Here is an 11,502-nt window from a genome sequence, read left to right as displayed (position 1 = left end):
ATGCATTAGTTGCTAGCACCAGAGCCAGTGGAACGCAGAGAGAGCAGTGAAGGCCGAGGCCAAAGCTTTGACCCCCTTGAATGTGACAAGTCATGCACAATACGTGGAAAGCCGCCAGAAATAAATATGAACTGTCTCCAAACCGTTAACTTACGAGTCTTCTTTGCTTTCCCCTGTATCAGTAAAATGGTTATCATCCGCTGGGTTTTAGAATATCCCGGTGTAGTCTCATTAGTCTCATTTCTTCCGTGTTTACTTTTTGTGTCTGAGTGTGAAGTGAGCGTTTTTGTCAGTGGCAGGAATGCTACAGCAGACTCGTTTACGGTCCCCGCCACAGGCGATATATCAGGTCTATAAAAATCAAAGCTGCCTGATGTAGCATTTTATTATAGTATTAAACGACCAAAAAAGTTCAAGTAGTTTCTTCTATAAAGACAGGGGATTGGCACGCAGTAGTGTTTAATGCGCTCGTTAAGAAACATGACTGTTAATCTGCCAATAAAGCACGAACATAGACGTTTCCTACACCAGAGGAAACTCAGACGGAAGTTTGAAGAAAACAAACTAATAAAGGTCTAAAACCTGAAGATTTGAAACATAAAACGTGATAGGCAAGAGAGATGCATTTGATTTGATTTGACATCCAGAGATGAAAGTGATAGAGAAATAACGGCGCCTTAATAGTATTGTGATGTTACTTTGATTCTGATGCTGTACTGGGCATTCATACACGTAATATATTGGATAAGGCTTATTGTATTCAATGGCCTTGTTCCATAAAACGCATGCATGTATCAGTTTGATTAAGAAAATTATGTGGTCGCTTATTTGTCGTCCATTGTTTCCAATATGCATTTATAATGTCCTTGGGATCCATAATTTAACTGGATATTTCTACGACAGCCTACAGATACCCACATATATATGGACGCACTCCCATTTTGCATATTGCATAAAAAAGACAATTTATTTAGAGAGGAAAATATGTACAGTGCTAGGAGAGGTGCAGCCCCTTGGCGGATTGATTTACGCCCCATTGACGCTTTATCAGGGTCGTGAAAAAAGTCTGACCAATCATTTCGCTCCGAGCGCACAGTCCCCAGCAACCCAGCTCTACTTTGTTCGTGCGCTCGTTGAAGGGGAGTCGCGTAAAAAAAACGACTTCTGTCCTACATGTTTTGAATTCAATGAACCGTGTTTTGTATAATGTCCGAGAATGTCAATTTCTGGAACTCTGAGCAACTATTATGTGGACTCTATAATAAGTCACGAGAGCGAAGATCCGACTTCAGCCAGGTTTTCCAATGTACAGTATTCCAACTCCAGACAACCGGGGGGACATGGCGAGCATCCCGAATTCCCCTCTTGTAGCTTCCAGCCTAAACCTCCCGTTTTTAGCTCGTCCTGGAGCCCTTTCAGCCCCCATGCCTCCAATGGCTTACCAGCCGTTTACCATCCATACATCCCGACTCAGCCCGTGCCTTCCACCGACACCCGATACATACGCACTTGGCTCGACTGCGCTCCGCGCTCGGAATCCCTCCCCGGGCAGGGACAGGTCAAGATGGAGCCGCTACTGGGACACCTCGGGGAACCCCCCAAAATCGGTGGACACGAGTACATTTTGGAATCCTCTTCGGCAAGAGAGATGAATTCCAGCCAGGGCTCCGGATTCGAGGACAATAAGGATATTTGTGAAGTTAGCGAAGACAAAGACGGGCCAGATCAAAGTAAGTTATAAAACGAGGAAGTGAACAGTCTGTAAAGCTTTTAATGCTGTCATAAAACAGGAACAAAGAGATTGCGAGTCATAGATTCTCACTACCAAATCTGGTCCCGTAGTGTGCGTCTAACTTACTATGTATGTTTACGTTAGAATTATTATCATACATTTATACATACATCAGGTCAAGGTATGGATGATACTCTGTTTTTAGTGCGACATTTCACGTGCGCGGTTTTCTGCGCTGTCCTGCTTTAGTTTTGGGGACCAACTGGTAGTGAATATAATTTTACTGCAGCCCTTTTCACACTGAGTTGTGTAAGTTTTGGCACACAGTCTCTGAGAACAGGTTCTCTGCGCTCAATTGCACTTTAGTGCAGTTCATTTTGTCAGCAGCTTGTTTTAATCTAGTAATAACTGAACAACACCTCAAGAAAAACGTCCCTCTATTGAACTATGTGCCAAGAGTCTCTCCAATGCAAAATTAGGGGTTACCAGGGCAAGGCCCTCTTAACTCTAGTCGATATTTTAGTGTAAATATCCTCTCTAAGGGGAAACGTGCTTTTGTTTTATTCACGTCTGGTGGCAGTAGTCTATTTATAGACGTTTAATGTCGTTTAGAAGGTGGAGTGTGGGGGATTGGACTATATGTTCGTTTTTGCAATTATTATTTTGGCAAAGAAACCGCATTGACGACGTTTTCTGGAAAGCAAGTTTTATTGATGCCTTTAGGACTGTTGAGTGGGCAAGAGTCTCTCTTTCTTTAACACCAGAAAATGAATCTGAAACATTTTCCAAGTGAGACTCTCAGCTATTTTTTTTTTTACTAGCAGACTCGTTTGTCTGAGCTATATGACATTATGTGGAGGATGTTGGTCACTACTCTCAGTTGACTCACTGTTCTAGCCATGCCTATGGTTGCCTTGACAGAATAAAATGTATTTTCTGTCCTTTACCAACACTGCCTCATAAGATCAGGCTGGCTATTAATCAGGCCTGGAGCCGAGCCGGAGTAGAAACCTATTTATGTGTGCTACTCCGCACAGCACAGTCTTGTTGAAATAGGCTGTGCGTGCTCGCCCGGTAACGTTTTGGTGCACCGGGAAACTGAGAGATATACCATAAATATAGGCTATCTGAGGCCTAACCTTAATTGGATAGGTCAAGGTTCTGACTGATGGTCATTTTCGAGTAGCATGGACTGACGGTGGAGACGGACATTGATTTGAATCCACAAAATGTGTTCACGCAAACGTGAACTCTCTAATGGATGGTGCGCAACAGAATTCCCCTTTGTGTTGCCCTGGGCGGCATTCCAGAATAAACTACGTGCAAAGGCAATGAAGTTGGGAATTACACGTCCCTCTTTGTGCTAGCAGCGGCTCGTGAGTGAAAAAAGTTATTGCCCCTGAAGTTTATTAAGTTATAAGACCAGCCAACATCACTATTAATTGTTGTATGTTGGCTCCCTGGGACAGTTCTGGAAAAAAAATATAAATTATGATGCAACCTTATCGTAGAGAAATGCAATAACGAATCTCTCTTGGCATATACGAAAGGTCAATTTCTCAGACTATTAAGGTAAAATTGCAAAGAGACATGATGGTATTATAACGGTCCGTAGCCATTATGTCTTTCCATCCCAACATTCGTCACAAAACAGACCCCCACCCCATGATCATCCAGCGACAATACCCTCTTAAACGTGCATTGTTGCAGATCATGTCTTTGAGCTGTCTCATAAGTATTTATATGGCACACCTCTATCTCCGACGTGTCCGCCGGCAACGGATCGGTTTACAGGGTTATCAATCATCCCAGGGGGGTTATTTCCTTTCATGATAAAAATAGGATTGCATCATACGATTTAGGATATTGGAGACAGTTGGTGTGGTATTAAAGTGCGTGTCTAGGGGCATGGGCCGATTGGATTTCCCCACATTGGTTACATGTATGTAGCCTAAGAGAAATGGCCATGGGCTTCAATGAGCCCAGTTTTTTTTTTTTATCTGTAGAAATGCCCAGATCCATTGGCCAAAGCTATAACCCTTCACATATCCATACGCGTTATCGGATAGCACTGGATGGTTTGTCATGCAGTGACAGGAAAAGCCCTGACTTTGCACGGGATGAATGACACTAGGTGATTATGTACTTGGGGAATGCGAAGCACCACTTTGCGTGTCACAAAGCCCAGTTCTACCTCCAGTGCCCCGGAACAGGTATTGGTGTCCACTTGCAGATGCAATCGTTCCAATGCCATGCCTGGGAGATTTATATCCCCACGGCCTTTTGTGTAATCACGGTATTCTCAGTTTAAGCTTTTCAAGTCCATTTGAATACCATGGTAGCCCGACATGCAGGCTCTGCACAGTGATGTTATACCAAAAGCAACTGTGAAGAAATGTAGATGGGCCTACATGAAAATACATAGCATGCATTCCCGAGAAAGCCACCAGAGAGGAGAGGCGTCTCCACGGAGACAGCAAGAAATATTTCCCCTGGAACATTTCCCATAAAAAGGAGATAATCCACTTTCCAAAGCAACCGCATTTGAGGGGGACTGCATTTTTGTTTGGGTTAGCCTCGGTTGACTATAGGTCTCTCATAGTTCGAATGCTTTTGGCTCTGTTGGGGGAGGATAGCTTCTCCTCATAACCACGCTGCGCTTTCTTCCCTAATTGCATTCGGCTGAGGCCTGCTAACCAAGCTGAAGGGTGGAGTGCATTGCAATGATTGGAGGTTTTGACAAAAAAAAAAACTACGGGATACGGAGATTCATAGTTTACGAGATAACATCACATTCCAAGTGTTCCATCCATGTAGAGTGCACTTTTCACAACCAGGGTGATTTTCAAGGTCTAGTGGGGTGAAGAACACGAGTACCTTTTCCATTCTCTTTGTCTTTCCCATTTATGATAATGTTATGACAATATTAAATGACACCTTGTGGTCCAGAATGTACTTTCATGGTGAACATGAAGGAAGAACTCGCCTGTCCTCTAAACTCATTTACAAGACCCACCAAGGTCACCTTCGGCCTGAGGGGAGGTGATGGACTACTTTCCTCTCTCCTCTGCTCCATTACATTACCGAACACTCTTCCATTTGGAGCAATATGAGACATGGCTTTTGATATCACTTTAACTCGATTATGTATCGCATGGGCATGGAAATCTTGTTATTACGCACCGATGTTTGTATTTAGTTATGTTATTAGGCTTGCTAGTCTAGGGCCTGTTCTGGTCTGTGTTTGTTTGCCCTTTACTAAAGGTGTCCGTCTGACTTTCCCTTGTAGATGACCCCTCTGCCAACTGGTTGCATGCCCGGTCTTCCCGGAAGAAGCGGTGCCCTTACACGAAATACCAAACCCTCGAGCTCGAGAAAGAGTTCCTCTTCAACATGTACCTCACCCGGGACAGAAGGCATGAGGTAGCACGCTCGCTGAACTTGACCGAGAGACAAGTCAAAATATGGTTCCAAAACCGACGGATGAAAATGAAGAAAATGAATAAGGACCAACCCAAGGATTAAGAAAAAAAGGGAGTTATATTAAAAAAACAGCACCATCACAAAGAGTCTGCTTTCGCGTGACTTTTTCCTTAAATAGGCATACATGGACTGTCGTGGGTAAAGTGGGGGTGCAGGAAGCTTGTTTTTATTATTTTCCATCTCGATGTGAAAAACATCCTCTGACATTATAGAAGCGCAGACCAATAGAGAAAACTCTTATGGTGCTTTGTAGCTGAGTTGGTATAGCATGGCGCTTGTGACGCCAGGATAGTGGGTTTGATTCCCGGGACCACCCGTACATAAAATGTATGCACGCATGACTGTAAGTGCTTTGGATAAAAGCGTCTGCTAAATAGCATATATTACATTATATAGTAGAAAGGAGGGTGGATTCACGCGGCTCTTTCTCAAGCACTAACTTTTATCACTTATTTATTGCTTTACGCATGACACCAACGCTTCATCAGGAGAGGCATGGAAGTGCTGAAACGTCGGTTTCATGTGGTCATTAATACATAAGAGGAACGGTTGTAGTTAAAGGGAGTGTGCGACCTGCATTTATTCTTATCTTTTAGCTTTTTCGCTCCATTCCTCTCTTCAGCTCCATAGATGCGCCTTACATAACTGGTCTTTCACGAAAAATACATGATTTTATTATTCGAGCAGCAGTTCCCCAACTCAGTTGCCCCAATTATGTTATATTGTAAATCGATTAATAAGCTAGTGTAAAGGGGTTGGCCTATTATTATTATTATGAGTGTATTATTTATAATTCCTTGTAGAGTCACATCCCCCAGAGCCCCTTTGACTGGCTCGTATTTAGCAAAATATCAGGGTTCCATGTATTTGTTGTAATCCCTTTAAATACTAACTCAACAGGTATGTGCACACTCTTATATGTATCTCTTTTTTCTACATGTGCATCATTTTACCTTCAAGTTCCTTGTGCGTAAAAGTGCGTAATAACCTAATAAGGGTTTCATATGGAAAGGTCTATGGCATAGCTCTCCAACCCTGTTCCTGGTGAGGTACTCTCCTGTAGGTTTTCACACCAACTCCAGTTGTAATGAACCTGATTCATCTTATCAACCAGCTAAATATTAGAATCGGGTACGGTAGATTAGGGTTGGAGTGAAAAGACACAGGACAGTAGCCCTCCAGGAAGAGGGTTGGAGAACCCTGGTCTATGGGGTATTTATCCTTTAACATTTCCTTGCGGTCAGTGTTACTATTTCGTTGTGTAATTGCTAAAAACATAACTTAAAGAGTTTAAGCCGCTACTGAGAGTAAATATTTTAGACTACTTTGATGTGGAAATTCATCAGGAATACGTGTTTTTGGGTAGATAGCGCGACATGGTATATTTCATTGAAGCAACATGCAACATGTAAGTTCACATTCAACATGGAACCTTGTTCGCGACTGCGATTAAGCCTAGTTTTATATAGTTCGGTCTGCCAATATAAGGTCAGTAGACCCGTTGGCCTGTAGCCTACTTGCATTCATTTAATGACTGTGCATTCTAACAGTGGAACGTTTTTAAACATTTACGTGGAAATGAAAGGGCCTACAATAACCCGCCCTTTTACACTCTCTCGTTTTGATATATGCCACAAAAAGATTTACTCATATGCGCTTAAATACAGGATATAACACCTGTCGAAGAAAAACAAGCCTACATTGTCTAAGAATAAAAATGTTTACATTGTTAGCGCATGCCTAATATCATAATGAAATGTAATTTATTTCTTTACGTTTGTGTGTTTTGAAAATGAAATCTATCTGAAGAAAAGCAGTTTTGGGATGGTAATATTTCTAATTGATTGTAAATAGGCCTAGGTGAATAACCTCAATTGTTTTATTCGGAATGAGTTGCATATGTTAAAAATTGGTGTTTTGGGAAATGACATCGGAGTTGAATGAGCAGACGTCGTTTTCCCAGTTTTAGATATTGTTTACATGTTCTTGTCCAGAATGTATTGAGCGTTAACTGATTTAACCGTGTTGTCGATACAATAAGGAATGATCTACTTATTTGGTGTACATGTATTTTTGTTTGTTTGTTTGTGGGAGTACTTACAAACATCCTGGGAAACTGTTACGATGCATTTTCAGTGAGATATGAAATGGGTGGCGTTTCTGGAGTCGCGCGCATAGCTGTCCTTCATTCTGAATATTAAGGAGCATTAGACCCTATTGTCTCTTCATGCGCTCGAGCCTCGCAGCTTTCATTATAGAGGCCTTCAGGTCATCTCAGCTGGACTCTTCATTTTTAATAACAACAACGCTGTAAGGACCGACTCCAGGAGCTACTATCCCACTCTGTCTTTTTTTTTTTATATCACATTAATCTCTTGTGTCTCTCATGTAAATTGTATTCAGTCCTGTGTTGTTTACCTGTGAGATAGCACTGCTGATGCTGGATTCGTATTAAAAAAATAGTTTACATTAGAACAACGTCTCGGCACTTTTTACTGCTATTGATAACTTCATGGAATTGATATGAGATTGAAATGAAAATAAAGCAGTTGTATTTAAGATAGCCAATTCCTTTTAGACAGTGAGAAGGTCTCGAGAGCGCGTAATAGGGCGCATATGCGCCTTCTCTGCGTGTGAGTGAGAACAAAACAAGTTTGAGCCTTTTTATACTTCCAAATTCATTTCATCTTTTAGAAGGAGCATGTGTTCAAAATGTGTCTCGTGCGCCGGAGCATTTGTTTTGAATTGTACTTGAAGGAAAGGAGTCAATTTGGCCAAGTATGCACATGGTTCCCTGAAGAAGATAGCCCTAGACCCTAACATTCATTAAGATGACCCTATGGCAATGTTTATCTTGAAGTTTTCATCTAATACGTTTATGAAAATTAAAAGTTTTGGTTAGGTGTATTTAAAATGTGTCACTCTGGGTAGAACCCGAGAAGGGGTTAGAGAAGGACGTGGAATGAAACCAATCGGCTGTGCTGTATTGTGCGTGGAAAATACTATTCATGAGGCCTGTGACATATGACTAGTGAGGTCGGTTAGGTGAGGTAGGTTATGTGAGGTAGGCTATGATTCTAAGGCCCATGTTCGCTTTGTTCCAAAGATGAACGCAAAGAAAACTATGATTTTCGAATGCGTCTTTCCAAAAATGGCACGCCCAGCAAATGCCCAACCCTTTGCATAATGAGTCCATGCATTATATTTAACTAAAAAGCAGTCTATTCATGAACTTGGATGAAATAGTTTTATAGATATATTGCGCGTATTTTGGTACAGTGTGGTGCATGATGGTACAATTCATACCCTATATACTCCTGTAACATCCTATAATAAACTATTATGCTAAATGTTTCATCGATTTCTTTTCAGAAATGGAAAATAACAACATGGGCGTGGAACTAAGGAAACTCAATATAGGCAACATGAGGTTGAATGTACAATAACATTTTTGGGTGTTATTCTCTGAATCCCTGCAGCCTGTAGTAATTAAAACAGATATTGAAGTTCGGGCCAACCAGAACTACTGGCTTGCAGATGTGCAACTGAGACATCGACGTTTTTTGCGTCGCCAAGCATATGTGAATAAAAAGCCTATTTCTTCTTAAGTAGGCTAAGGGGTCAGTATTAGTTATTACGGCTTTGTACCACCCAATCCTGGGCCTGTTATGGTATCTTTCAGGAGGAAACAAACAGCAAAGAGGATGTGGACTTTCGTTTGGGGAGGAGGAGATGGGGAAGCCGACTGTCATAAAAGAGAGAAAGAAAATTCAATGCGGTGTGCCGCAATAAAATAATATGACTGCAATAAAACTTTATAGGGTATAAATTTCTGAAGGTTAAGAACTAAACGGCTGTAAAGCAAACACCGGGAGAATGAAAAGTTTCAAGTCCTCCTTAATAACTGTTTCGAGGTGTCGTGGGGTAGGCCTAATCTACGTTCTAGACTGGGGATTTACGTTGTTCCATTGCGTTTGTCATTTATTGTTTGCTGCGTTTGTTGTTTACGGATTCCACTAGGAGTGGGGGGGCTTGCGTGGCGAGGTCTGTACTTCCAGATGAACCGCCGGAGTCCAGTGTTCTCGCAGCCTCCCTTTGTTTCACTTCCGAGCGCATCCTGGCCGCCCTACAGCAGTGCCATAAAACGCCACAAAAAGATTCTGGCGAGACGTCTGACATGGGGGAACCTTAATCTGTTTACAACCTCGCGCCCAGGCTAGGCTGGCCATTTTGTGGCAGAACCTTACATTGTTAGGTCGTGGAATGGGTTATAATAGGTGGCCAGAGTGCAGCTCTCTTTCTTTTAAAACCTCTGTTTCCCCATGTTCTCAGTTCGTAATTCTGTTGTATGACAGTATGCTCGGATTTTGGAGACATTCATTGAGTAAAAAGGCAAACTCCTGGATAGAGTAAATAAAATGTATCATGGGAATTTTATCATATACCAGACTATCATACCAAATCTGAAATGACTATGATCATTGCAACCTCTTTTTGACAATCATTACCACTCGTCACTATTTGCTACCACTATGAGGCCTACAATTAGACTACCTCTTCGACACTTTTCAAAGAAATTACCAGAATTATAGGCTACAATTAGGCCCCACAATAATAACCAGAGATGAACGAATAGTAATGAGCAAAATGGATATTATACTGTCTCTAAATTGCTTTGGCATTTAAATCTCTGCAAGCTACACTTCTCAAATATGTGCATAGTCAATGAATGTTTCTATTCAGATAGATTTTTATTGTGATCAAGATTTTATTCTTTTTTTTGGTTGACAGGTGAAACAAAAAACAAAAACCAACAGAAATGACATAAATGCTCATTTATCCCCCCCCCCCCACTCCCTCCGCTTCCAACCCACAGGACCTGCTTACTTAAGTACATATATTAAAATAATGACTTTATACTGCCAAGTGTTGTAGTCCATAAGTTAATATTTTCTAATTTTGCACCGTGTAGTCGAGAGATCATATGAATAAATGTGCCAGGGGTACCCTGGGGGCAGAGAATACAGACAGGGGTTGAGTCTGTCTTCATCTGGAAAGCTTTTTTGGGGAGTCGCAGAACTCATACGGGCAAAATGAATATTATACTGTCTCTAACTTGACTTCTAAATCACGGCAAGCTAGACTTCTCAAATATGTGCATAGTCAATGAGTGTTTCTATTCACATTGTTGATTCTGTTTTTCCATCATGAGCTTGATTCAAAGTTCTTAAGAATAAACATTCGGATAATTTTTATTTTCGTTTGAACCATGCACGAGAGAGAGGTCGTCGAATATGGTGGAAGCATAATTTACCGTCGTGTTTACACGTCATTCGTTTTAGAAATAATGAATAACCTCACTTGCCATATGATTACAAAGATAAATAAATATTTTAACATTATATGTTTCATTTGTTGTCTGCATATTATCAAATACAATACGGTATGCTTTCTACTAGGTAGATAGCTCATAGTGTAACAACTTAAATGAAACAAATATGTATGATATTTTTTTCCACAATATGTAGGCCCATGTTCGGCAGCTAATTATTTCTTACAAAAATACGTTTGTAGGCTAGATATAGATATTCCTCAATTGATCATGTGTTGTCAATTAAATAGACCTACATAATTACTCATTTTTAGCAATATTAATTAAACTAGACGGCATTAGGCCGATGTATAGACTAACGTATTCAGACTGTCTTCAGACTCAACTAGAGGAACAGCCCTTGTAGGCTATATGTTTTCTTATTTCGAAATAAGGCCTACACTTTCACCGTTTAGTTGTGAAATACCTTCATTATGTGGGTGTATGTGTCGTGTTTATAGAATCATAAACTGGTGATAACCTGAAATCCCGGCGGCACACCTAAAAACGGCCTCTTGATGGCGATGTTGGTCCACGAAAGAAAGCCTCCACTGTGTTGTCCGCCTATCCGGAAGTCCTTCGAAAACTCAGACAAGCCACTTACACCACCTAAACGTGGGCCAAGAGAGCCTCTTGAAGATATTTTGAAGGGCGGCAAGAAGATTAATATAGGCCTATATGTTTCTCCTGTATTATGGTAAGATTTCAATTTGGGCCTATGCATTTGGATAGTGAAATAGAAGCGCATTGACAATGATTTGAACTATTTGCTTGCTTCTTCAGAAATGTTATTAGCCTACAAATAATGTATTTGCCTTAAAGCACTTATATAGAGGGCACAGCTCTTCTGAAAAGATTATATAGCTTGCTAATTTTAAATAATTTATCTTCTGTTGGTTTAAAGTTGTTGTCCATG

The 11,502-nt window shown here is 41.0% G+C and overlaps 1 protein-coding gene across 1 annotated transcript; it reads left to right on the top strand.

Moving 5' to 3' along the window:
- Nucleotides 1–1,083: 1,083 nt before the first annotated feature.
- LOC106600835 (homeobox protein Hox-B9a) lies at nucleotides 1,084–7,690 on the top strand. The gene is made up of 2 exons (XM_014192543.2): nucleotides 1,084–1,730; nucleotides 5,022–7,690. Exons 1-2 carry the CDS (start codon nucleotides 1,217–1,219, stop codon nucleotides 5,255–5,257), a joined length of 750 nt encoding a protein of 249 aa, XP_014048018.1. The 5' UTR covers nucleotides 1,084–1,216; the 3' UTR covers nucleotides 5,258–7,690.
- The last annotated feature ends 3,812 nt before the right edge of the window (nucleotides 7,691–11,502 follow it).

The sequence above is a fragment of the Salmo salar genome, chromosome ssa03 (genome assembly GCF_905237065.1).
Source record: "Salmo salar chromosome ssa03, Ssal_v3.1, whole genome shotgun sequence".
In the NCBI taxonomy this organism is placed as follows: Eukaryota; Metazoa; Chordata; class Actinopteri; order Salmoniformes; family Salmonidae; genus Salmo; species Salmo salar.
This window is presented reverse-complemented; position numbering and strand designations above follow the sequence as displayed.

Coding starts and splice junctions, on each gene's coding strand:
- LOC106600835 (XM_014192543.2), top strand. CDS start 1,217: ATGTCAATTTCTGGAACTCTGAGCAACTATTATGTGGACTCTATAATA. Junction 1,731..5,021: donor CAAAGACGGGCCAGATCAAA/GTAAGTTATAAA, acceptor TTTCCCTTGTAG/ATGACCCCTCTGCCAACTGG.